A 22,479-nucleotide genomic window follows, 5' to 3' on the forward strand; every position below is an offset into this window, starting at 1 on the left:
GTGGAATTTAATAACTGTCTTTGCTAAAAAAATAATAATAATAATAATAATAATAAATTCAAATACATTTTGCGATGAATAATTGACCTATTTAGGGATCCAATTACTTCACATTAAATATTTCACTTAGAAAATCTTTTGGAGAAAAATATTGTGTATTTTGTATTTTGCCTAAAAAAAATAGGGTTTTGACAAAAAGCTTGTAAAAAGTAAAACAAATAATGAAGTAGAATTAGCGATTCAAGGGTTTTATGAAAAAAATAATATATGACTTATTTTGAACCTTGTTTAAGACTGAAACCTTTTCTGGGTCCTTAAGACCTAACTTGAGGGAGCCCCAACAAATAAAAAAAATGAAAAAATATCAACTTGGCCCCCGCCTGCTTTGATTTTTCAGTGTGTGGCCCTCAGTGGAAAAAGTTTGGACACCCCTGGTCTAGTGAGGTCATTATCAAGGAAAAATGACCGACAGGAAGGCGAAAAAACACTTTATTTCAACAGACTCTCGTGCCGGACCTGCCGTCAAAACTCTAAAGACCGACTGCAGAGTTCCTGTCTTCACAATAAAAGCCCTGCTTCATCCTGCCTGCGCTAACAAAATAAGAGTCTCAGAAAGCTAGCCAGTTAAGGAGTTTGCCGCCAATGTTTTTCTTGTAAAGTGTATAAAAAAGAGTATGGAAGGTGGACAAAGAAAAAGCAAACACTTTCATATGGTATTGGACAGAAATGAGGACTTTATCTCTCCTCCGTGTGAAAAAGTGGAGGTTATCATCACTACTGTCTGATTCCCATCAATGCAAGTCATCACAATCATAACAACTTATATTTTAGTCTTCATGAAATAAACATGAATGTAAAAAACCTTTTTTTTATAAATAAATCAATATAAATGATATTGCCAAAAGTTTACTCACATATGAACTTGAAGGGTCATCCCATGGAATTGTCCAAAATGTTTTGGTATCCTGGAGCATTCAAAGTTCCTTTCACTGGAACTAAGGGGCCAAGCCCGACTCCTGAATAACAACCCCACACTCGGCACAATGCAGTCCGAAATGTAGCGTTCTCCTGGCAACTGACGGAGATAGATATCTACATTATCCATATTTTAGAGTTATTTCTTTTCTGTAGTCATATTTGAAATAGTTAGTGTTCCATCTTGTACTCTTTCTATCTTTTCTCCATCTCATGACCAATGGTACACTGTGGACTACCTTGAGCTTGGAAGGTAGGGAGTAGCAATACTCCTTTTCCCCATCTCATCCTGTCTCCAGCTAAGGAGAACAATAGACGTGTGTATTCATTCTGGAGGGTGGGGGACATATTGAAGAACACAGCGCTTCCGTAATGTTTTCAAATCAAGTTTGCGACGCGATTTGAATGTGTTGTTTTTAGGTTGGACTCTCCAAAGCTTTGGAATAAATTGCAAAATACCTATTCTGTTCTGGGTGATCATTTAAACTCAGTTTATGTGTCATCAAAAGAACTTGGGATTGACCAGTAATTTAAATTCCCTTGGAGGAACATCTGGTCCTAACGCAACACAACCACCAAACCCAGACTGGTCCATCAGATTGCCAGATGGAAAGGCGTAATTCATCAGTCCAGAGAAGGTGTCTCCACTGTTCTAGAGTCCAGTGGTGACGCGCTTTACACCACTGCATCCCTCGCTTTGCATTGGACTTGGTGATGTATGGCTTAGATGCAGCTGCTCGGCCATGGAAACCCATTCCATCAAGCTCTCTGCGTACTGTACGTGGGCTAATTACTTGGAACCTCACATGAAGTTTGGAGCTCCGTAGTAACTGACTGTGCAGAAGGTCTTTGCACTATGCTGACCTCTCTGTCAGTTTATGTGGCCTACCACTTGGTTTCTGGGTTGCTGTTGTTCCCAAACTCTTCACTTTTCTTATAATAAAGTTGATTTTGGAATATTTAGGAGCAAGGAAATTTCATCGACTGGATTTGTTGCACAGGTGGAATCCTATGACGGTTCCACGCTGGAAATCACTGAGAGCAGCCAATTCTTTCACAAATGTTTGTACAAACAGTCTCCATGTTGAAGTGCTTGATTTGATACACAGTGATTAGGACACCTGATTCTCATCATTTGGATGGGTGGCCAAATACTTTTGGCAATATAGTGTTTATGAATGAGGCAGATCCCCTCCACTTGGTCAATTGAAAAGTAGCTCGCCTGCAGAAAAAGTGTGGCCACCCCTGGTTTAATACACAGTGCAGGCCAAAAGTTTGGACACACCTTCTCATTCATTGAGTTTTCTTTATTTTCATGACTATTTATCAATCAATCAATGTTTATTTATATAGCCCTGAATCACAAGTGCCTAAAAAGGGCTGCACAAGCCACAACGACATCCTCGGTTCAGGGCCCACAAAAGGGCAAGGAAAAACTCACAACCCAGTGGGACGTCAATGTGGATGACTGTGAGAAACCTAGGAGAGGACCGCAGATGTGGGTGACCCCCCAACCCCACCCCTTTCCCCTCTAGGGGAGACCAGATACAATGGATGTCGAGTGTGTCTAACATAATATTGTGAAAGTCCAGTCCATAGTGGGTCTAACACAATAGTGAGAGACCAGTCCATAGTGGATTTAACATAATAGTGTGAGAGTCCAGTCCATAGTGGATGTAACATAATAGTGTGAGAGTCCAGTCCATAGTGGATCTAACATAATAGTGATAGTCCAGTCCATAGTAGATCTAACATAATAGTGAGAGTCCAGTCCATAGTGGATCTAACATAATAGTGAGAGTCCAGTCCATAGTGGATCTAACATAATAGTGTGAGTCCAGTCCATAGTGGATCTAACATAATAGTGAGAGTCCAGTCCATAGTGAATCTAGCATGATAGTGAGAGTCCAGTCCATAGTGGATCTAACATAATAGTGTGAGTCCAGTCCATAGTGGATCTAACATAATAGTGTGAAAGTCCAGTCCATAGTGGATCTAACATAATAGTGAGAGTCCAGTCCATAGTGGGGCCAGCAGGAGACCATCTCGAGCAGAGACGGGTCAGCAGCGCAGAGATGTTTCCAACATTGTAGATTGTCACTGAAAGCATCACAAATGTGACACCTTCTATCCATCCATCTTCTTCTGCTTATCCGAGGTCAGGTCGCAGGGGCAGCAGCCTAAGTAGGGAAACCCAAACTTCCCTATCCCTAGCCACTTGGTTCAGCTCCTCCCGGGGGATCCCGAGGCGTTCCCAGGCCAGCCGGGGGACATAGTCTTCCCAACGTGTCCTGGGTCTTCCCCGTGGCCTCCTACCGGGAACGTTCGGGTGGCATCCTGACCATCTGGCTCCTCTCCATGTGAGAGGAGCAGCGGCTTACTTTGAGCTCCTCCCAGATGGCAGAACTTCTCACCCTATCTCTAAGGGAGAGACTCGCCACCCGGCGGAAGAAACTCATTTCGACCGCTTGTACCCGTGATCTTGTCCTTTCGGTCATAACCCAAAGCTCATGACCATAGGTGAGGATGGGAACGTAGATCGACCGGTAAATTGAGAACTTTGCCTTCCGGTTCATCTCCTTCTTCACCACAACGGATCGATACAGTGTCCGCATTACAGAAGACGTTGCACCGATCCGCCTGTCGATTTGATCAACTCTTCCCTCACTCGTGAAAAAGACTCCCGGGTACTTGAACTCCTCCACTTGGGGCAGGGTCTCTTTCCCAAACTGGAGATGGCACTCCACCCTTTTCCGGACGAGAACCATGGACTCGGACTTGGAGGTGCTGATTCTCATCCCAGTCGCTTCACACTCGGCTGCGAACCGATCCAGTGAGAGCTGAAGATCCTGGCCAGATGAAGCCATCAGGACCACATCATCTGCAAAAAGCAGAGACCTAATCCTGCGGTCACCAAACCGGAATCCCTCAACGCCTTGACTGCGCCGACAAATTCTGTCCATAAAAGTTATGAACAGAATCGGTGACAAAGGGCAGCCTTGGCGGAGTCCAACCCTCATTGGAAATGGGTCCGACTTACTGCCGGCAATGCGGACCAAGCTTTGACACTGATCGTACAGGGAGTGGACCGCCACAATCAGACAGTCCGATACCCCATACTCTGAGCACTCCCCACAGGACTTCCCGAGGGACACGGTCCAATGCCGTCTTCAAGTCCACAAAGCACATGTAGACTGGTTGGGCAAACTCCCATGTACCCTCAAGAACCCTGCCAAGAGTATAGAGCTGGTCCACAGTTCCACACCAGGACGAAAACCACACTGCTCCTCCTGAATCCGAGGTCCGACTATCCGGCGTAGCCTCCTCTCTAGTACACCTGAATAGACCTTACCGGGAAGGCTGAGGAGTGTGATCCCACGATAGCCCTCCGGTCCCCCTTCTTAAAGAGAGGGACCACCACCCCGGTCTGCCAATCCAGAGGTACCCAGTCACCTGTGAAGTGAAAACCATTTCAGGTGACTACCTCTGGAAGCTCATGGAGAGAATACCAAGAGTGTGCAAAGCAGTAATTAGAGCAAAGGGTGGTCCATCCCATTCATTTTCTACCGCTTATTCCCTTTTGGGTCGCAGGCAAAGGGTGGTCATTTTGAAGAAATTAGAATACAAAACATGTTTTCAGTTATTTCCCCTTTTTTTTTGTGAAGTACATAACTCCACATGTGTTCATTCATAATTTTGATGGGACAATCGACTATGAATATAGTCATGAAAATAAAGATTGAATGAGGAGAAGGTGTGCCTAAAGAATGTTAAACTTGTTGAACATTGTGTTCATTTAAAAAAAAACTCTCTCCCCAAGGTGAACCTGAAGGACTTCTGGGAAAGTGGCGAGTGGGAGATCATCGACGCTCCCGGTTACAAACACGACATCAAGTACAACTGCTGCGAGGAGATCTACCCGGACATCACCTACTCCTTCTACATCCGCCGCCTGCCGCTCTTCTACACCATCAACCTCATCATCCCCTGCCTCCTCATCTCCTTCCTCACCGTCTTGGTCTTCTACCTGCCGTCCGACTGCGGCGAGAAGGTCACCCTCTGCATCTCCGTCCTGCTCTCCCTCACCGTCTTCCTCCTGGTCATCACGGAGACCATCCCCTCCACGTCGCTCGTCATCCCGCTGATCGGCGAGTACCTCCTCTTCACCATGATCTTCGTCACGCTCAGCATCGTCATCACCGTCTTCGTGCTGAACGTGCACTACCGCACTCCCATGACTCACACCATGCCCGAGTGGGTGCGCTCTGTGTTCCTCGGGGTGCTGCCCAGGGTGATGCTGATGAGGCGGCCCATCGACCAAGGCGGCGCGTCCGCCGCCAGCATCGCAGTCGGCACGGGCGGAGGCAGCGGCGGCGGGAACAAGAAGAGAAAGAACAGCGTCGGAAGCGGGTCGGGAAGCGTGAGCATCGGAGGTATCACAGGAGGCGTTCCGTGCCCGTCGCTAGATGGCGGCGCCGGGGCCTCCTCGGCGGGCGGCTCCATGAACTGTATCGAGTACGGCGAGATGAACCGCGACGTTAAGCGGGAGATGAACAGAAGGTGTCCCTACAGAGGCAAGGAGGTTCCCACACCCGTCCCTCCCGCCTCATCTCAGGGCGCCCAGCAAAGGCCTCCCGAGTCGGAGTTGCCAAAACTCCCGAGGTCTTTAAATGCACCCTCCCCGGTGAACGCTGTCGTGGCGTTCTCCGTGGTTTCACCTGAGATCAAGCAGGCCATCGAGAGCGTGAAGTACATCGCAGAGAACATGAGGACGCGCAATAAAGCCAAAGAGGTATGATCAACTCATGGAACACATCTTTTTTAACTGTTGGCAGAGTACTGAGTGATTGGTTGAAACTTTTATTATTAACGTATTTCCTTGAATTGCCACCGGGGCGCTAATTAATTTAAAACCTCTTCTCACTCCGGCGCTTACCAAAGGCATGCGGTAAATTTAGGCCTGCGCTTATAAATTTGATTGTAATGTAAGGATACCATCATGAAAACCACATTAAAAAAGTTATTATGGTCTTACCTTTACTTATAAATGAAGTCCATGCGCAGCTCCTTCTGATCAAAAGCATGGATAACTTGTTTATAGAAGTCTTCCTTATCTTTCTTCAGTTTTAAAAGTCTCTCTGTCTCGATGGAGATCTTCCTTTATTACCTCCTGCTTCCATTGAAATTCCAGTTTAGAAAACGGTTTTATTTTAGATATGTAATCCTTCACGTTAAAAGTGCAAGCAAGAGGGAAAAATAAAGGATCGCTGCTCACTCTTGCTGCTTGTTGTCACTTCTTCTGCCGCCGAGTAGTCGCAAGAAGGATCACTAGCGCCCTCTACCACCAGGAGGCGGGAGTCATTTAATGACTCATATTTGACACACGCAGCTACGGTATATTAATAAAACATAGCTGCTTACTGTTATTTTTAGCATATTCAATAGCTTGGACCTTAAATCCTACTGAATAGCTCTTAATCTTCTTCCCTTTATGCGATTTCAAATTATTGAAATCGGCCTCCTCCATTTTGAAAATGATGACAAGTAAAGTGTCACTTGTGACGTGACGAGTTTGACCCGGCGGAAATTCTAGACATGCGCTAATAAAAATAATATTTTGCAAAACGAGTTTGACCCGGCGTTAATCCTGAGCCGTCGGTAATGCTAAGCATGTGCTACTTATTTTGCGAAACGAGTTTGACCCGGCAGTAATTCTAGGCGGGCGCATACTATATACCCGGCGGCAATTCAAGGAAATACGGTATATAAGTAAACATAAATTGATTAATTGATTGATACTTTTGTCTCCGGATTTTTTTTTTAAAAGAGACAAGGCGACATCTTTAAATCACCATCTTTTAGGATTTCAACGTCACGGAGGTGGTGCATAAACGCGTTTATCGTGAACCAGAATTGAGAGTCGCCCCGGCGTGCTGTCTTTAGAGACTGTTTACACGGGGCTATAAAAGGAAAAGTAAAGCTTCCTTTCGTTCGCTGGACCTTCCTGATATGTTTGTTTGGCGCCATCTTTTCTTAGCAAGGCTGTGATGCATGCAGAATAGCCGTGCAGCATCCTCCTAAGGCACAACTGAAGCATTATGAGCGCCCCAGCCCTGATCCCATTGTACGCACCTGACTGATCAAAGAATATCCCCTACACACACACACACACACACACACACACTGGTTATCATTTGGAATGGGGACCAAGTTTTTGTTCATGACTTGTGGGGACCACCCTTTCTACCGGTTGTGGACGCATAACAAAAATGAGGTACAATGTCCACTATCCAGTTAGCTCAGACACGTCTTTAAATCTCTGGATTGATGAAGTAATGTGTTGATCATTCTTACTGGGGACGCTGTGGAAAAAGAGTTAATAGGGTTCATGGGGACCAAATTGAAATAATTTTGCATAATTCACACACATTTGTACGTGACTACTGAGGACCATTTAAAAAAAAAAAAGTTCAAATTAAATATGACATAATCACTTGGGCATCTTCAGAATGGATCTGACTATCATTTAGAAAGATTTCCCTATAGGGGACTTGTTATTTTGTCCCCATACCGTCAGAGGTCCCCTAAAGGTGACTGTGTAAACAGAGCAATGTCCCCATTAAGTAAGCATTTCCAGAACACAAACACACACACACACACACACACACACACACACACACACATACTGGTTATCATTTAGAATGGGGACCAAGTTTTTGTCCGTGACTTGTGGGGACCACCCTTTCTACATGTTGTGGAGGCATAAAAAAATTAGCTAAAATGTCCACTGCCCGGTTAACTCATACACGTCTTTAATCTCTGAATTGATGAAGTAATGAGCTGTTCATTCTTACTGGGGACCTGGGGAAAAAGAGTTCATATGCTTCATGGGGACCAAATTGAAATCATTTTCCATAATTCACACACATTTGTACGTGACTACTGAGGACCATTTAAAAAAAAAAACGTTCAAATTAAATATGACATAATCACTTAGGCATTTTCAGAATGGATCTGACTATCATTTAGAAAGATTTCCCTTTAGGGGACTTGTTATTTTGGCCCCATACCGTCAGAGGTCCCCTAAAGGTGACTGTGTAAACAGAGCAATGTCCCCATTAAGTAAGCATTTCCGGAACACAAACACACACACACACACACACACACATACTGGTTATCATTTAGAATGGGGACCAAGTTTTTGTTCGTGACTTGTGGGGACCACCCTTTCTACATGTTGTGGAGGCATAAAAAAACGAGGTAAAATGTCCACTGCCCAGTTAGGTCATACACATCTTTAAATCTCTGGATTGATGAAGTAATGTGCTGATCATTCTTACTGGGGACCCTGGGGAAAAAAGAGTTCATATGCTTCATGGGGACCAAATTCAAATCATTTTGCATAATTCACACACATTTGTACGTGACTACAGGGGACCATTTAAAAAAAATAAAAAAAAAGTTCGAATTAATTATGACATAATCACTTAGGCATCTTCAGAATGGATCTGACTATCATTTAGAAAGATTTCCCTTTAGGGGACTTGTTATTTTGGCCCCATACCGTCAGAGGTCCCCTAAAGGTGAGTGTGTAAACAGAGCAATGTCCCCATTAAGTAAGAATTTCCAGAACACAAACACACACACACACACACACACACATGCTGGTTATCATTTAGATTGGGGACCAAGCTTTTGTTCGTGACTTGTGGGGACCACCCTTTCTACAGGTTGTGGAGGCATAAAAAAATGAGGTAAAATGTCTACACCCCAGTTAGCTCATACACGTCTTTAAATCTCTGGATTGATGAAGTAATGTGCTGATCATTCTTACTGGGAACCCTGGGGGGAAAAGAGTTAATAGGGTTCATGGGGACCAAATTGAAATCATTTTGCATAATTCACACACATTTGTACGTGACTACTGGGGACCATTTAAAAAAAAAAAAAAAAAAGTTCAAATTAATTATGACATAATCACTTAGGCATCTTCAGAATGGATCAGACTATCATTTAGAAAGATTTCCCTTTAGGGGACTTGTTATTTTGTCCCCATACCGTCAGAGGTCCCCTAAAGGTGAGTGTGTAAACAGAGCAATGTCCCCATTAAGTAAGAATTTCCAGAACACAAACACACACACACACACACACACACATGCTGGTTATCATTTAGAATGGGGACCAAGCTTTTGTTCGTGACTTGTGGGGACCACCCTTTCTACAGGTTGTGGAGGCATAAAAAAACGAGGTAAAATGTCTACACCCCAGTTAGCTCATACACGTCTTTAAATCTCTGGATTGATGAAGTAATGTGCTGATCATTCTTACTGGGAACCCTGGGGGAAAAGAGTTAATAGGGTTCATGGGGACCAAATTGAAATCATTTTGCATAATTCACACACATTTGTTCGGGACTACTGAGGACTATATAAAATAAATAAAGTTCACACTCAAACAAACCAGTAAACATGTTTGATGGGCCAAAGCTTAAAAATCACTTAGGTATCTTCAGAATGGATCTGACTCTCATTTAGTTTTCCCATACCGTCAGAGGGCCGCTAAAGGTGACTGTGTAAACAGAGCGATGTCCCCACTAAGTAGGCATTGCCAGAACACACACACACAAACACACACACACACACACACACCATGTGCTTTGACCTCATAGCCGTGGAGCTGCAGTGTTGACACAATCAAGTCCGCTTACGTGCACACACAGCCACCACAGGAGCTATTTGGACCGCAGAAAGAATCCCGTTTTTCAGAAGCATAGAGCTAACGTCTTCCTTTGTGCCCATTCAGGTGGAGGACGACTGGAAGTACGTGGCCATGGTCATCGACAGGATCTTCCTGTGGGTCTTTGTGACGGTGTGTGTGCTGGGAACACTGGGACTCTTCCTTCAGCCGCTCATCAGCTTTTTCAAATGAAATACGCACTTTCTGCTCCTCCTTCTCTCTTTCCGTCTGAAACTCCAGCGGGGGGACCATCACCCCTGCAGCTTTCACGTCACAAACTGGACTGACGCCTTTTGTTCTTCTTCTACTCCTTGCCCTGCGCTACTTGTCAGTCAGCACTCTTCGCCGCCGCCTCTCCACTTGACTTACCCAGAATCTAAATGTTTAGGGAATTACATCCGTGCTGCTTTTCTCTCTATTTGGCCCCGACACGCCACAAGGTGACTTTCACTCTTTTGCCCGCTGTCCTCTTAGTTTCTTCTGCAAACACCTTCATCCTCCAGTAGAAGTTTGATCATGTCCACAAGCGGTGTGTTCCCAGCAGGCACCAGACATTGAAACAACGTTGACAACGTCTTGAATTAGGTTAATGACGTTGGGCAACTCAAACATAACATTGAAACAACGTGCTTTTTGACGACCTTCAATCAATGTTGGGTTCTGAAGTTGTTTTGACCATTGAAATTTGGTCACTTCTTAACCAATATTCTACAACACAAATACAACGTTGACACAACGTACTTTTTGACAGCCTTTCATCAATGTTGGGTTCTGACATTGATTTGACCATTGAATTTTGGTCATTCTGTAACACAAATACAATGTTGAAACAACATGCTTTTTAACGACGTTTGACCGTTGAATTTTGGTCATTTCCCAACCAATATTCTACAACACAAATACAATGTTGAAACAACGTACTTTTTAACAGCTTTTTGTCAATGTTGGGTTCTGACATTGATTTGACCATTGAATTTTGGTCATTCTACAACACAAACACAACGTTGAAAAAACACGCTTTTTGACGACATTTGACCATTGAATTTTGGGCATTTCCCAACCAATATTCAACGACACAAATACAAGTTGAAACAACATGCTTTTTGACGACGTTTGACCACTGAAATTTGGTCATTTCCAAACCAACATTCAACAACACGAATACATCATTGAAACAACATGCTTTTTGACAACCTTTAATCAATTTTGGGTTCTGACATTGATTTGACCATTGTATTTGGTCATTCTATAACACAAATACAACGTTGAAACAACATGCTTTTTAACGACATTTGACCATTGAATTTTGGTCATTCTATAACACAAATACAACGTTGAAACAACATGCTTTTTAACGACGTTTGACCATTGAATTTTGGTCATTTCCCAACCAATATTCTACGACACAAATACAACGTTGAAAAAACATGCTTTTTGACGACGTTTGACCATTGAAATTTGTTCATTTCCAAACCAATATTCAACAACACAAATACAACGTTGAAACATGCTTTTTGACAACGTTTAATCAATGTTGGGTTCTGAAATTGATTTGACCATTGAATTTTGGTCATTCTATAACACAAATACAACGTTGAAACAACATGCTTTGTAACGACGTTTGGCCATTGAATTTTGGTCATTCTATAACACAAATACAACGTTGAAACAACATGCTTTTTAACGACGTTCGACCATTGAATTTTGCTCATTTCCCAACCAATATTCAACGACACAAATACAACGTTGAAACAACATAGTTTTTGACAACCTTTAATCAATGTTGGGTTCTGATCTTGATTTGACCTTTGAATTTTGGTCATTCTATAACACAAATACAACATTGAAACAACATGCTTTTTAACGACGTTTGACTGTTGAATTTTGGTCATTTCCCAACCAATATTCTACAACACAAATACAAGTTGAAACAACATGCTTTTTGACGACATTTGACCATTGAAACTTGGTCATTTCCAAACCAATATTCAACAACACAAATACAACATTGAAACAACATGCTTTTTGACAACCTTTAATCAATGTTGGGTACTGAAATTAATTTGACCATTGAATTTTGGTCATTCTATAACACAAATACAACGTTGAAACAACATGCTTTTTAACGACGTTTGACCATTGAATTTTGGTCATTTCCCAACCAATATTCTACGACACAAATACAACATTGAAAAATGATACTTTTTGAAAGTTTTTTATCAATGTTGGTTTCTGACATTGATTTGACCATTGAATTTTGGTCATTCTATAACACAATTACAACGAACATTGAAACAACATGCTTTTTAACAACGTTTGACCATTGAAATTTGGTCATTTCCCAACCAATATTCCACAACACAAATACAACGTTGAAACAACGTACTTTTTAACGGCTTTTTGTCAATGTTGGGTTCTGACATTGATTTGACCATTGAATTTGGGTCATTCTATAACACAAATACAACGTTGAAACAACATGCTTTTTAACGACGTTTGACGATTGAATTTTGGTCATTTCCCAACCAATATTCTACGACACAAATACAACATTGAAAAAATATACTTTTTGATAGCGTTTTATCGATGTTGGGTTCTGACATTAATTTGACCATTGAATTTTGGTCATTCTATAACACAAATACAACGTTGAAACAACATGCTTTTTGACGACGTTTGACCATTGAATTTTGGGCATTTCCCAACCAATATTCAACGACACAAATACAAGTTGAAACAACATGTTTTTTGACGTTGGTTTGACCATTGAAATTTGTTCATTTCCAAACCAATATTCAACAACACAAATACAACGTTGAAACATGCTTTTTGACAACCTTTAATTAATGTTGGGTTCTGAAATTGATTTGACCATTGAATTTTGGTCATTCTATAACACAAATACAACGTTGAAACAACATGCTTTTTGACGACGTTTGACCATTGAATTTTGGGCATTTCCCAACCAATATTCAACGACACAAATACAAGTTGAAACAACATGTTTTTTGACAATGTTTGACCATTGAAATTTGTTCATTTCCAAACCAATATTCAACAACACAAATACAACGTTGAAACAACATGCTTTTTGACAACCTTTAATGAATGTTGGGTTCTGAAATTGATTTGACCATTGAATTTTGGTCATTCTATTTAACACAAATACAACGTTGAAACATGCTTTATAACGACATTTGACCATTGAATTTTGGTCATTCTATAACACAAATACAACGTTGAAACAACATGCTTTTTAACGACGTTTGACCATTGAATTTTGGTCATTTCCCAACCAATATTCTACGACACAAATACAACGTTCAAAAAACATGCTTTTTGATGACGTTTGACCATTGAAATTTGTTCATTTCCAAACCAATATTCAACAACACAAATACAACGTTGAAACATGCTTTTTGACAATCTTTAATCAATGTTGGGTTCTGAAATTGATTTGACCATTGAATTTTGGTCATTCTATAACACAAATACAACGTTGAAACAACATGCTTTTTAACAACGTTTGACCATTGAATTTTGGTCATTCTATAACACAAATACAACGTTGAAACAACATGCTTTGTAACGACGTTTGAACAGGGAATTTTGGTCATTTCCCAACCAATATTCAACGACACAAATACAACGTTGAAACAACATACTTTTTGACAACCTTTAATCAATGTTGGGTTCTGATGTTGATTCGACCATTGAATTTTGGTCATTTTATAACACAAATACAACATTGAAACAACATGCTTTTTAACGACGTTTGACTGTTGAATTTTGGTCATTTCCCAACCAATATTCTACAACACAAATACAAGTTGAAACAACATGCTTTTTGACGACATTTGACCATTGAAATTTGGTCATTTCCAAACCAATATTCAACAACACAAATACAACATTGAAACAACATGCTTTTTGACAACCTTTAATCAATGTTCGGTACTGAAATTGATTTGACCATTGAATTTTGGTCATTCTATAACACAAATACAACGTTGAAACAACATGCTTTTTAACAACATTTGACCATTGAATTTTGGTCATTCTATAACACAAATACAACGTTGAAACAACATGCTTTTTAACGACGTTTGACCATTGAATTTTGGTCATTTCCCAACCAATATTCAACAAAACAGATACAACGTTAAAACAACATGCTTTTTGACAACCTTTAATCAAAGTTGGGTACTGAAATTGATTTGACCATTGAATTTTGGTCATTCTGCAACACAAATACAACGCTGAAACAGCATGCTTTTTAACAACGTTTAGTTAAGGTTGGGTTCTGATGTTGATTTGACCATTGAATTTTGATCATTTCCCAACCAGTATTCTTTAACACAAATACAACATTGAAACCATATTCTTTTTGACGACATTTATTCAATGTAAGGTTGTAACATTGATTCAAACATTGAAATTTGGTCATTTCCCAACCAATGTTTGACAACACAAATACAACATTGAAACAATATTCAAAGTCATGGAGTGGCGTTGATTCAAACTATGAAATGTGGTCATTTCCCAACCAACAACGTGGATCCAACTATTTTACTACGTTGTTTCAAAGTCGGTTTTAAAGGACATGTACGTCGAATCAACGTTGTATCGATGTCTTGTGCCTGCTGGGTTATATTCACGCTAAAGTTGTAAATTCTTACAGATCTTTAGGAGACTATTGTCTTCAAATGAAAGATGAACATGATGAGTGTATAACCCCAGAAGGCCAAGATGTCACAGTAATTATCAGAGCTTTTTTTCTTGTTTTTTTTGTTCAAACTGACTTAAGTCATCTCCACATGCAAGCTCAGAACAGCAGCACGCTTTTCCCCTTCACAATAAAAGCACTGTGCACAACATCCAGTCTGACTGCACTAACTAAAGGATTCCAAAAAATATTTTACACCAGCATAATGGACTTAAAGCACTTATTGGTATGTTTATATTCTTCTATGCTTCGACTTGAAATGCTGGTCAAAACTGTCCTTAATGAAGTGAAGTGAATTACATTTATATAAAAACATTTTTTTTGAGAGACTCAAAGCACTTTAATTAGTGGAACCCTTTATCTACACCAGGGGTCCCCAAACTACAGCCCAAAATAAATGGTAAATCAATGGTAAATGGGTTATACTTGTATAGCGCTTTTCTACCTTCAAGGTACTCAAAGCGCTTCGACACTAATTCCACATTCACCCATTCACACACTGATGGCCCTAACCAGCACCCATCAGGAGCAAAGGTGAAGTGTCTTGCTCAAGGACACAATGGACGTGACGAAGTGGGTAGAAGCTGGGGATTGAACCAGAAACCCTCGTGTTGCTGGCACAGCCACTCTCTGTAAATGTTATTTAAAACAACAAAAAATATATTTTTCTTTTTATCATTATTTTTTAAAATCTGTTCGGAGGGCCCTGATCTGCATCTTTAAGCTACATTTTTTATTGCCCTAACAAATGTGTGGATTTTTGCATTTAACTAACAAACATTTTATAAATGACACAAAACTCATGCACTCAATGGCGGCAAAATAAGTGTAAAAGGTAAAAAATGGATAAACGGATTTAAAAAAAATAAAAATTTAAAGTAGCAAAAAGTAACAGTGATGATTATTTTTGCCAAAACGGTCCAGCCCTACAGTAGAGACAGTTTAGAACCTGCACATCCTTTTCATGGAATCCTTTTCAAACACTGTGTAGTCTTGTACAAGTCTTGAAGTACGGCTAAGTAAGGAGCACGACAGTTGTTTACGTTGTTAAAGGGGAACATTATCACAATTTCAAAAGGGTTAAAAACAATAAAAATCAGTTCCCAGTGGCTTGTTTTATTTTTCGAAGTTTTTTTCAAAATTTTACATCACCCGGAATATCCCTAAAAAAAGCTTTAAAGTGCTTGATTTTCGCTATTTGCGATGCGACTGTCCATTTCCCTGTGACGTCAGACAGTGCTGCCAATGTAAACAAACAATGGCGAATAGCACAGCAAGATATAGCGACATTAGCTCGGATTCAGACTCGGATTTCAGCGGCTTAAGCTATTCAACAGATTACGCATGTATTGAAACAGATGGTTGGAGTATGGAGGCAGATAGCGAAAACGAAATTGAAGAAGAAACTGAAGCTATTGAGCGAATAGCTATTGACGCTATTCGGCCATAGCATGGGTGTTCTTAATGAAGTGGCCCATAGCATGGCTGCCTTATTAGCATCGCCGGTAAAATGTGCGGACCAAACGATCAGGACTTTCGCATCTTGTGACACTGGAGCTACTTAAATCCGTCGATTGGTAAGTGTTTGTTTCGCATTAAATGTGGGTATCTAGTTTCAAATGTACATACAGCTATCGTAAATAGCATGTTAGCATCGATTAGCGTAGCATGTTAGCATCAATTAGCTGGCAGTCACGCCGCGACCAAATATGTCTGATTAGCACATAAGTCAATAACATCAACAAAACTCACCTTTGTGATTTCGTTGAGTTTATTGTTGCAAATGCATCTGCAAGTTATCCATACATCTCTGTGCCATGTCTGTCGTAGCACCGCCGGTAAAATGTGAAGACACTTTGGTACATACAATGGGGGTCTGGCGGCAGATTTCTTGCAACTTGAATCCCTCCCTGTTAGTGTTGTTACACCCTCCGACAACACACCGACGAGGCATGATGTATCCAAGGTTCCAAAAAATAGTGGAAAAAACGGAAAATAACAGAGCTGAGACCCGGTGTTTGTAATGTGAAAATGGCGGCTGTATTACCTCGGTGACGTCACGTTCTGACGTCATCGCTACAAGACCGATAAACAGAAAGGCGTTTAATTCGCCAAAATTCACCCATTTAGAGTTTGGAAATCTGTTAAAAAAATACATGGTCTTTTTTCTGCAACATCAAGGTATATATTGACGCTTGCATAGGTCTGGTGATAATGTTTCCCTTCAACAAATCACATCCACTAGAATTATAACCACGATGGAACCATCACATGTATAGAAAGCACCTTGCAAGACACTGTGGAAATTAAACTTGAAAACAAAAACTATTTGGTGTTGCACTTTTGTCCAGTCTCACGCTACATTGTGTGCAGAAATGTCCAGATATCTTTCCAGGAACCCACATTTGCCTTGTTTTCCAGGCATTGTTAGAACGTAATCTTGTGTCAGTATTGCACACAACACACTGTTGCTTGAAGCTCCATTTAAGAAGTGTAGCGAAGCCCCCCCCCACCCAGCTGTCCTCTGCAAAGTGTGCATTTCAAAAGTGGCGGGTCAGAGGCCGTATTGTTTACATATAATTCCATACTTGTGCTAAATCTCTGTTTTCACATTGAAATATGCATGTACATAACACATTAAAACATATTTTTTTTTGTGACATGCAAATTCAACAGAACAGTAATTGAAGTATCAGAGATCTTCGACAGCTCGTAAAATAGTTTTGGATCATTGGTTCCATCAATCAACCAATCAATGTTTATTTATATAGCTCTAAATCACAAGTGTCTCAAAGGGCTGCGCAAACCACAACGACATCCTCGGTAACCCTAACCGTAACCCACATAAGGGCAAGGAAAAACTCACACCCAGTGGGACGTCAGTGACAGTGACAATGATGACTATGAGAAACCTTGGGGAGGACCGCATATGTGGGCAACCCTCCCCCCCCTTCCCAGGGGACCGAAAGCAATGGATGTCGAGCGGGTCTAACATGATATTGTGAAAGTCCAATCCATAGTGGATCCAACATAACGGTGAGAGTCCAGTCCAAAGTGGATCCAATATAGTAGCAAGAGTCCTGTCCATAGTGAAGCCAACAGGAAATCATCCCAAGCGGAGGCGGATCAGCAGTGCAGAGATGTCCCCAACCGATACACAGGCAAGCGGTCCATCCTGGGTCCTGACTCTGGACAGCCAGTACTTCATCCATGGCCACCGGACCTGTGCCCCCCCCCCCCCCCCCCGCGCCCCCTCCACAGGGGAGAGGAGGGCAGAGGAGAAAAAGAAAAGTATCGACTAGATATGTGTGTCCATTCTCCCTTTTCTGTCTACACGCTGTGTCTGCTTGTTAGTACTCTGTATGTGCGCACTGCCGAACATGCTCCTCTGCCTGACGTTGACCTGCTTTCACGGGGGGGGAAACTGGTACTCTTTAGGTGGTATAGTACCGAATATGATTCGTTATAGTACTGTGATACTGTACAACCCAAGTGGGATGTTACTTAAACATGATTTGAAAAAAGTTGCAACTTTTTGTGGAAGTCAACTTCTCGCGTCCCACAATCCTCCACAAAGCAAAAGCACAGCATTTTTTATATATATATATATATATATATATATATATATATATATATATATATATATATTTCTTCTTCCCTCCCTCCATTTATCAGAGTTCACAGCTCAGACTGAATGTGCCCGTCAGCGCAAAGAAGGTTCTTATATTGGACTCAAATTCCTCCTGAAGTCCCATTGCAGCCTGCCTTTAAAATGGGCCCACCATTTTGACCAGTCACATTTAATCCCCCAACCCCAGTGTGTGTGTGTGTGTGTGTGTGTGTGTGTGTGTGTGTGTGTGTGTGTGTGTGTGTGTGTGTGTGTGTGTGTGTGTGTGTGTGTGTGTGTGTGTGTGTGTGTGTGTGTTCTGGCAATGCTTACTTAATGGGGACATAGCTCTGTTTACACACTCACCTTTAGGGGACCTCTGACGGTATGGGGACAAAAAAGGGTGGTCCCCACAAGTCACAAACAGAAACTTGGTCCCTATTCCAAATGATAACCTGTGTGTGTGTGTAGTCACGTACAAATTTGTGTATGAGCTAACTGGGCTGTGGACATTTTACCTCATTTTTTTATGCCTCCACAACCTGTAGAAAGGGTGGTCCCCACAAGTCACGAACAAAAAACTTGGTCCCCAATTCCAAATGATAACCAGTGGTGGTGTGTGTGTGTGTGTGTGTGTGTGTGTGTGTGTGTGTGTGTGTGTGTGTTCTGGCAATGCTTACTTAATGGGGACATAGCTCTGTTTACACACTCACCCTTAGGGGACCTCTGACGGTATGGGGACAAAAAAGGGTGGTCCCCACAAGTCACGAACAGAAACTTGGTCCCTATTCCAAATGATAACCTGTGTGTGTAGTCACGTACAAATGTGTGTATGAGCTAACTGGGCAGTGGACATTTTACCTCATTTTTTTATGCCTCCACAACCTGTAGAAAGGGTGGTCCCCACAAGTCACGAACAGAAACTTGGTCCCTATTCCAAATGATAACATGTGTGTGTGTGTGTGTGTGTGTGTGTGTGTGTGTGTGTGTGTGTGTGTGTGTGTGTGTGTGTGTGTGTGTGTGTGTGTGTGTGTGTGTGTGTGTGTGTGTGTGTGTGTGTGTGTGTGTGTGTGTTCTGGAAATGCTTACTTAATGGGGACATAGCTCTGTTTACACACTCACCTTTAGGGGACCTCTGACGGTATGGGGACAAAAAAGGGTGGTCCCCACAAGTCACGAACAGAAACTTGGTCCCTATTCCAAATGATAACCTGTGTGTGTGTGTAGTCACGTACAAATTTGTGTATGAGCTAAATGGGCAGTGGACATTTTACCTCATTTTTTTATGCCTCCACAACCTGTACAAAGGGTGGTCCCCACAAGTCACGAACAGAAACTTGGTCCCTATTCCAAATGATAACCTGTGTGTGTGTGTGTGTGTGTGTGTGTGTGTGTGTGTGTGTGTGTGTGTGTGTGTGTGTGTGTGTGTGTGTGTGTGTGTGTGTGTGTGTGTGTGTGTGTGTGTGTGTGTGTGTGTGGACGCCAGGCTGCAGGAAGTTGGTCGTGCGCTGGTGGATTAGGATCTAGTGGAGTTCTAAATACAGAAGAGATGAGGCAGGATCCCATCAGTCAAGCTGCTGCAGTATTAGGACTTTCCGCCCGGATTTGTTGTCACTCACATGTTGTCGCTCTTTTATCGAGCATATGTTAAATCCATTCTGTCCTTCTCTGCGGAGTCATGGTCTGCTAGTTTGTCCTTGAGAAACAAGTCTGCACTAAATCAAATTGGAAAGTGGACTCAACCTTTCTGACATCCGTGGCACACCGCTGCAGCGCAAGGCCAGCTCCATTATTCACCACTTCATCCTTTGCGAAGTTAATTCCTGCTCCTTAACGTTTGGGAACTGAGGAGACACATTTTTGATGAGGCATTATTTCCCATTCTTGCTTGAAGTACAGCTTAAGTTGTTCAACAGTCTAGCCTTCAACGTTTCAATTGGAGACAGGTCTGGTCTACAGGCAAGTCAGTTAAGTACCCACACTCTGACTACGAAGCCACGCTGTTGTAACACGTGGCTTGGCATTGTCTTGCTGAAATAAGCAGGGGCGTCCATGATGACGTTGCTTGGATGGCAACATATGTTGCTCCAAAAGCTGTATGTACCTTTCAGCATTAATGGTGCCCTCACAGATGTGTAAGTTACCCATGCCTTGGCCACTAATGCACCCCCATACCATCACACATGCTGCCTTTTACACTTTGCACCTAGAACAATCCGGATGGTTCTTTTCCTTTTTGGTCCGGAGGACACGACGTCCACAGTTTCCAAAAACAATTTGAAATGTGGACTCATCAGACCACAGAACACTTTTCCACTTTGCATCAGTACATCTTGGATGAGCTCTGGCCCAGCGAAGCCGGCGCCATTTCTGGGTGTTGTTGATAAATGGCTTTGGCTTTGCATAGTAGAGTTTTTACTTGCACTTACAGATGTAGCGACCAACTGTAGTTACTGACAGTGGTTTTCTGAAGTGTTCCTGAGCCCATGTGGTGATATCCTTTACACAATGATGTGGCTTTTTGATGCGGTACTGCCTGAGGGATCCGAGGTCCGTAATATCATGGCTTACGTGCAGTGATTTCTCCAGATTCTCTGAACCTTTTGATGATATTACAGAGCGTAGATGGTTGAAATCCCTAAATTCCTTGCAATATCTGCTTGAGAAATGTTGTTCTTAAACAATTTGCTCAGGCATTTGTTGACAAAGTGGTGACCCTCGTTTGTGAATGAGTCAGCATTTCATGTACGCTGCTTTTATGGCCAATCGTGGCACCCACCTGTTCCCAATTACTCTGTTCACCTGCGGGATGTTCCAAATACGTCTTTGATGAGCACTTCTAAACTTCCTCAGTCTATTTGCCACTTGTGCCAGCTTTGTTGAAACATATTGCACTCATCAAATTCCAAATGAGCTAATAGTCTTGGACTCCTTTTGTTCCTGTTGGTGCACCTGAGGTTTGTTACCATAGCAACTTATTACTTTCACCTGCCGCTTGTGCTCCCGATACACACCTGTTTGTCATCACTGACATTATTATTTCAGCCTGCATTTGCCGTTCTGTCGGTCTGGCTTCTTTGTTTTTGCATCACGCGACTGCCACTTAAGTTTGTCTTGTCTCCTAGCCCCTGCTAGTTGTCTTAGTCTGTGCTAAATGTTAGCCTTAGCTTCCGGTGCGCTCGGCACCTCATCCAGTCGGTTTGTTTTCTGTTTTTGTACCAGTGTTGTTATTTTTATCATTAAATCAAGTCCTTACCTGCAAGTCCTGTCCGGATTGTCCTTTGCATCCCTGGGAGAACAAAATCCCGCCTCACCATGTCCCCCACTCGTGACATAACATTTGCAAAAGTTGGAAAGTCCTCTCTCTCAGTCATCCTCAGACGAGCTTCCATCGGAGTTTCCAATCATTCCGGTCCTCTATACACCCGGCCAGCTCCGTAGAGTTTTCAGCTCCCGCATCTATCTTCAGGATGTCCATGTACATTAGCGCGGGATGTCCTCGCGATCGATGCCCGTGCGTTGGTTCCCATAGGACCAGCCTGCTGGCCGGGAGCCCCCGATGTCCGTGGCAGTGGCCGGCCAGCCTCATCCTCCTAGCCGTTCCCTTCTCACTGTGCCTCGGCAGTTGCCCGTCCAGGTCTTTGTTGGTGATGTGGATGTTCTGGTCCACATTCTGAACAGCTCGTATCATTCTGGTGCAGCACCCATCTCGGGACTTCTGCAGGGTGGGTGTCAAGGTACAGCTTTGGCAGCCATACAGGAGAACAGAGTCCACAGTGGCGTGGAATAGACTCAGCTTTATGTGTCAGGGGAGATTCCAGCACCACACTCTTGACATACCGTTAAGGGCCCTCCACGCTAGTGCCTTCCTGACCTTAAGGTCTTGTCTTGGGGAGTTCATCCAAGAACCCAAGTACTTGAAGTCATTGACCTCTCTCAGAACGTCGCCGTCTGATGTTTTTATTGGCGGCTGGTCCATGTGTAGGTTATAGGAAGAGTTAGTGCTGGAAGGGGTATTTTTTCTGTTGTGTTTATGTTGGGTTATGGTAGGGATGTTCTCTCGAAATTTGTTTGTCATTCTTGTTTGGTGTGGGTTGTCAGGTTCAAACACTGATGACATCTATTAATCAGACAAGAAGTAAGGAACCAAGCAGAGACAGAGTTCAATATATCTCATTAGGAGAACGCTGGCGCTGAACACTTAGTCACAGTCTCCCCCTACGCTCTCAGATTCAGGTCCCGTGTCCCTCTTTTTATTCAGAGTTCCATAATCCACATCACTGAGGCCGCCTCTGAAAGGAGTGGTCACATATATCATGCAAAGCAGGTACAGGACGCACAGTACGTGACAGAATGGACTGGGGATTCGTGATTTCGCCTTGTCCCCGCTTCGTCTGCGTGTTGTCATCTTATCTTCGTTGAGGTCCTTGAAGTC

At 42.4% G+C, this 22,479-nt stretch overlaps 1 protein-coding gene across 1 annotated transcript in view; it reads left to right on the forward strand.

Annotated features, from left to right (window-relative positions):
- Nucleotides 1-13,126, forward strand: part of LOC133552460 (neuronal acetylcholine receptor subunit alpha-3-like) — a 70,748-nt gene extending 57,622 nt beyond the window's left edge. The window contains 2 exon segments of the mRNA XM_061899655.1: nucleotides 4,796-5,767; nucleotides 9,778-13,126. Of these exon segments, the coding sequence (XP_061755639.1) occupies nucleotides 4,796-5,767; nucleotides 9,778-9,903 (1,098 nt within the window). The 3' untranslated portion in view covers nucleotides 9,904-13,126.
- The last annotated feature ends 9,353 nt before the right edge of the window (nucleotides 13,127-22,479 follow it).

This window comes from Nerophis ophidion, linkage group LG05 (genome assembly GCF_033978795.1).
Source record: "Nerophis ophidion isolate RoL-2023_Sa linkage group LG05, RoL_Noph_v1.0, whole genome shotgun sequence".
NCBI classification, from domain to species: Eukaryota; Metazoa; Chordata; class Actinopteri; order Syngnathiformes; family Syngnathidae; genus Nerophis; species Nerophis ophidion.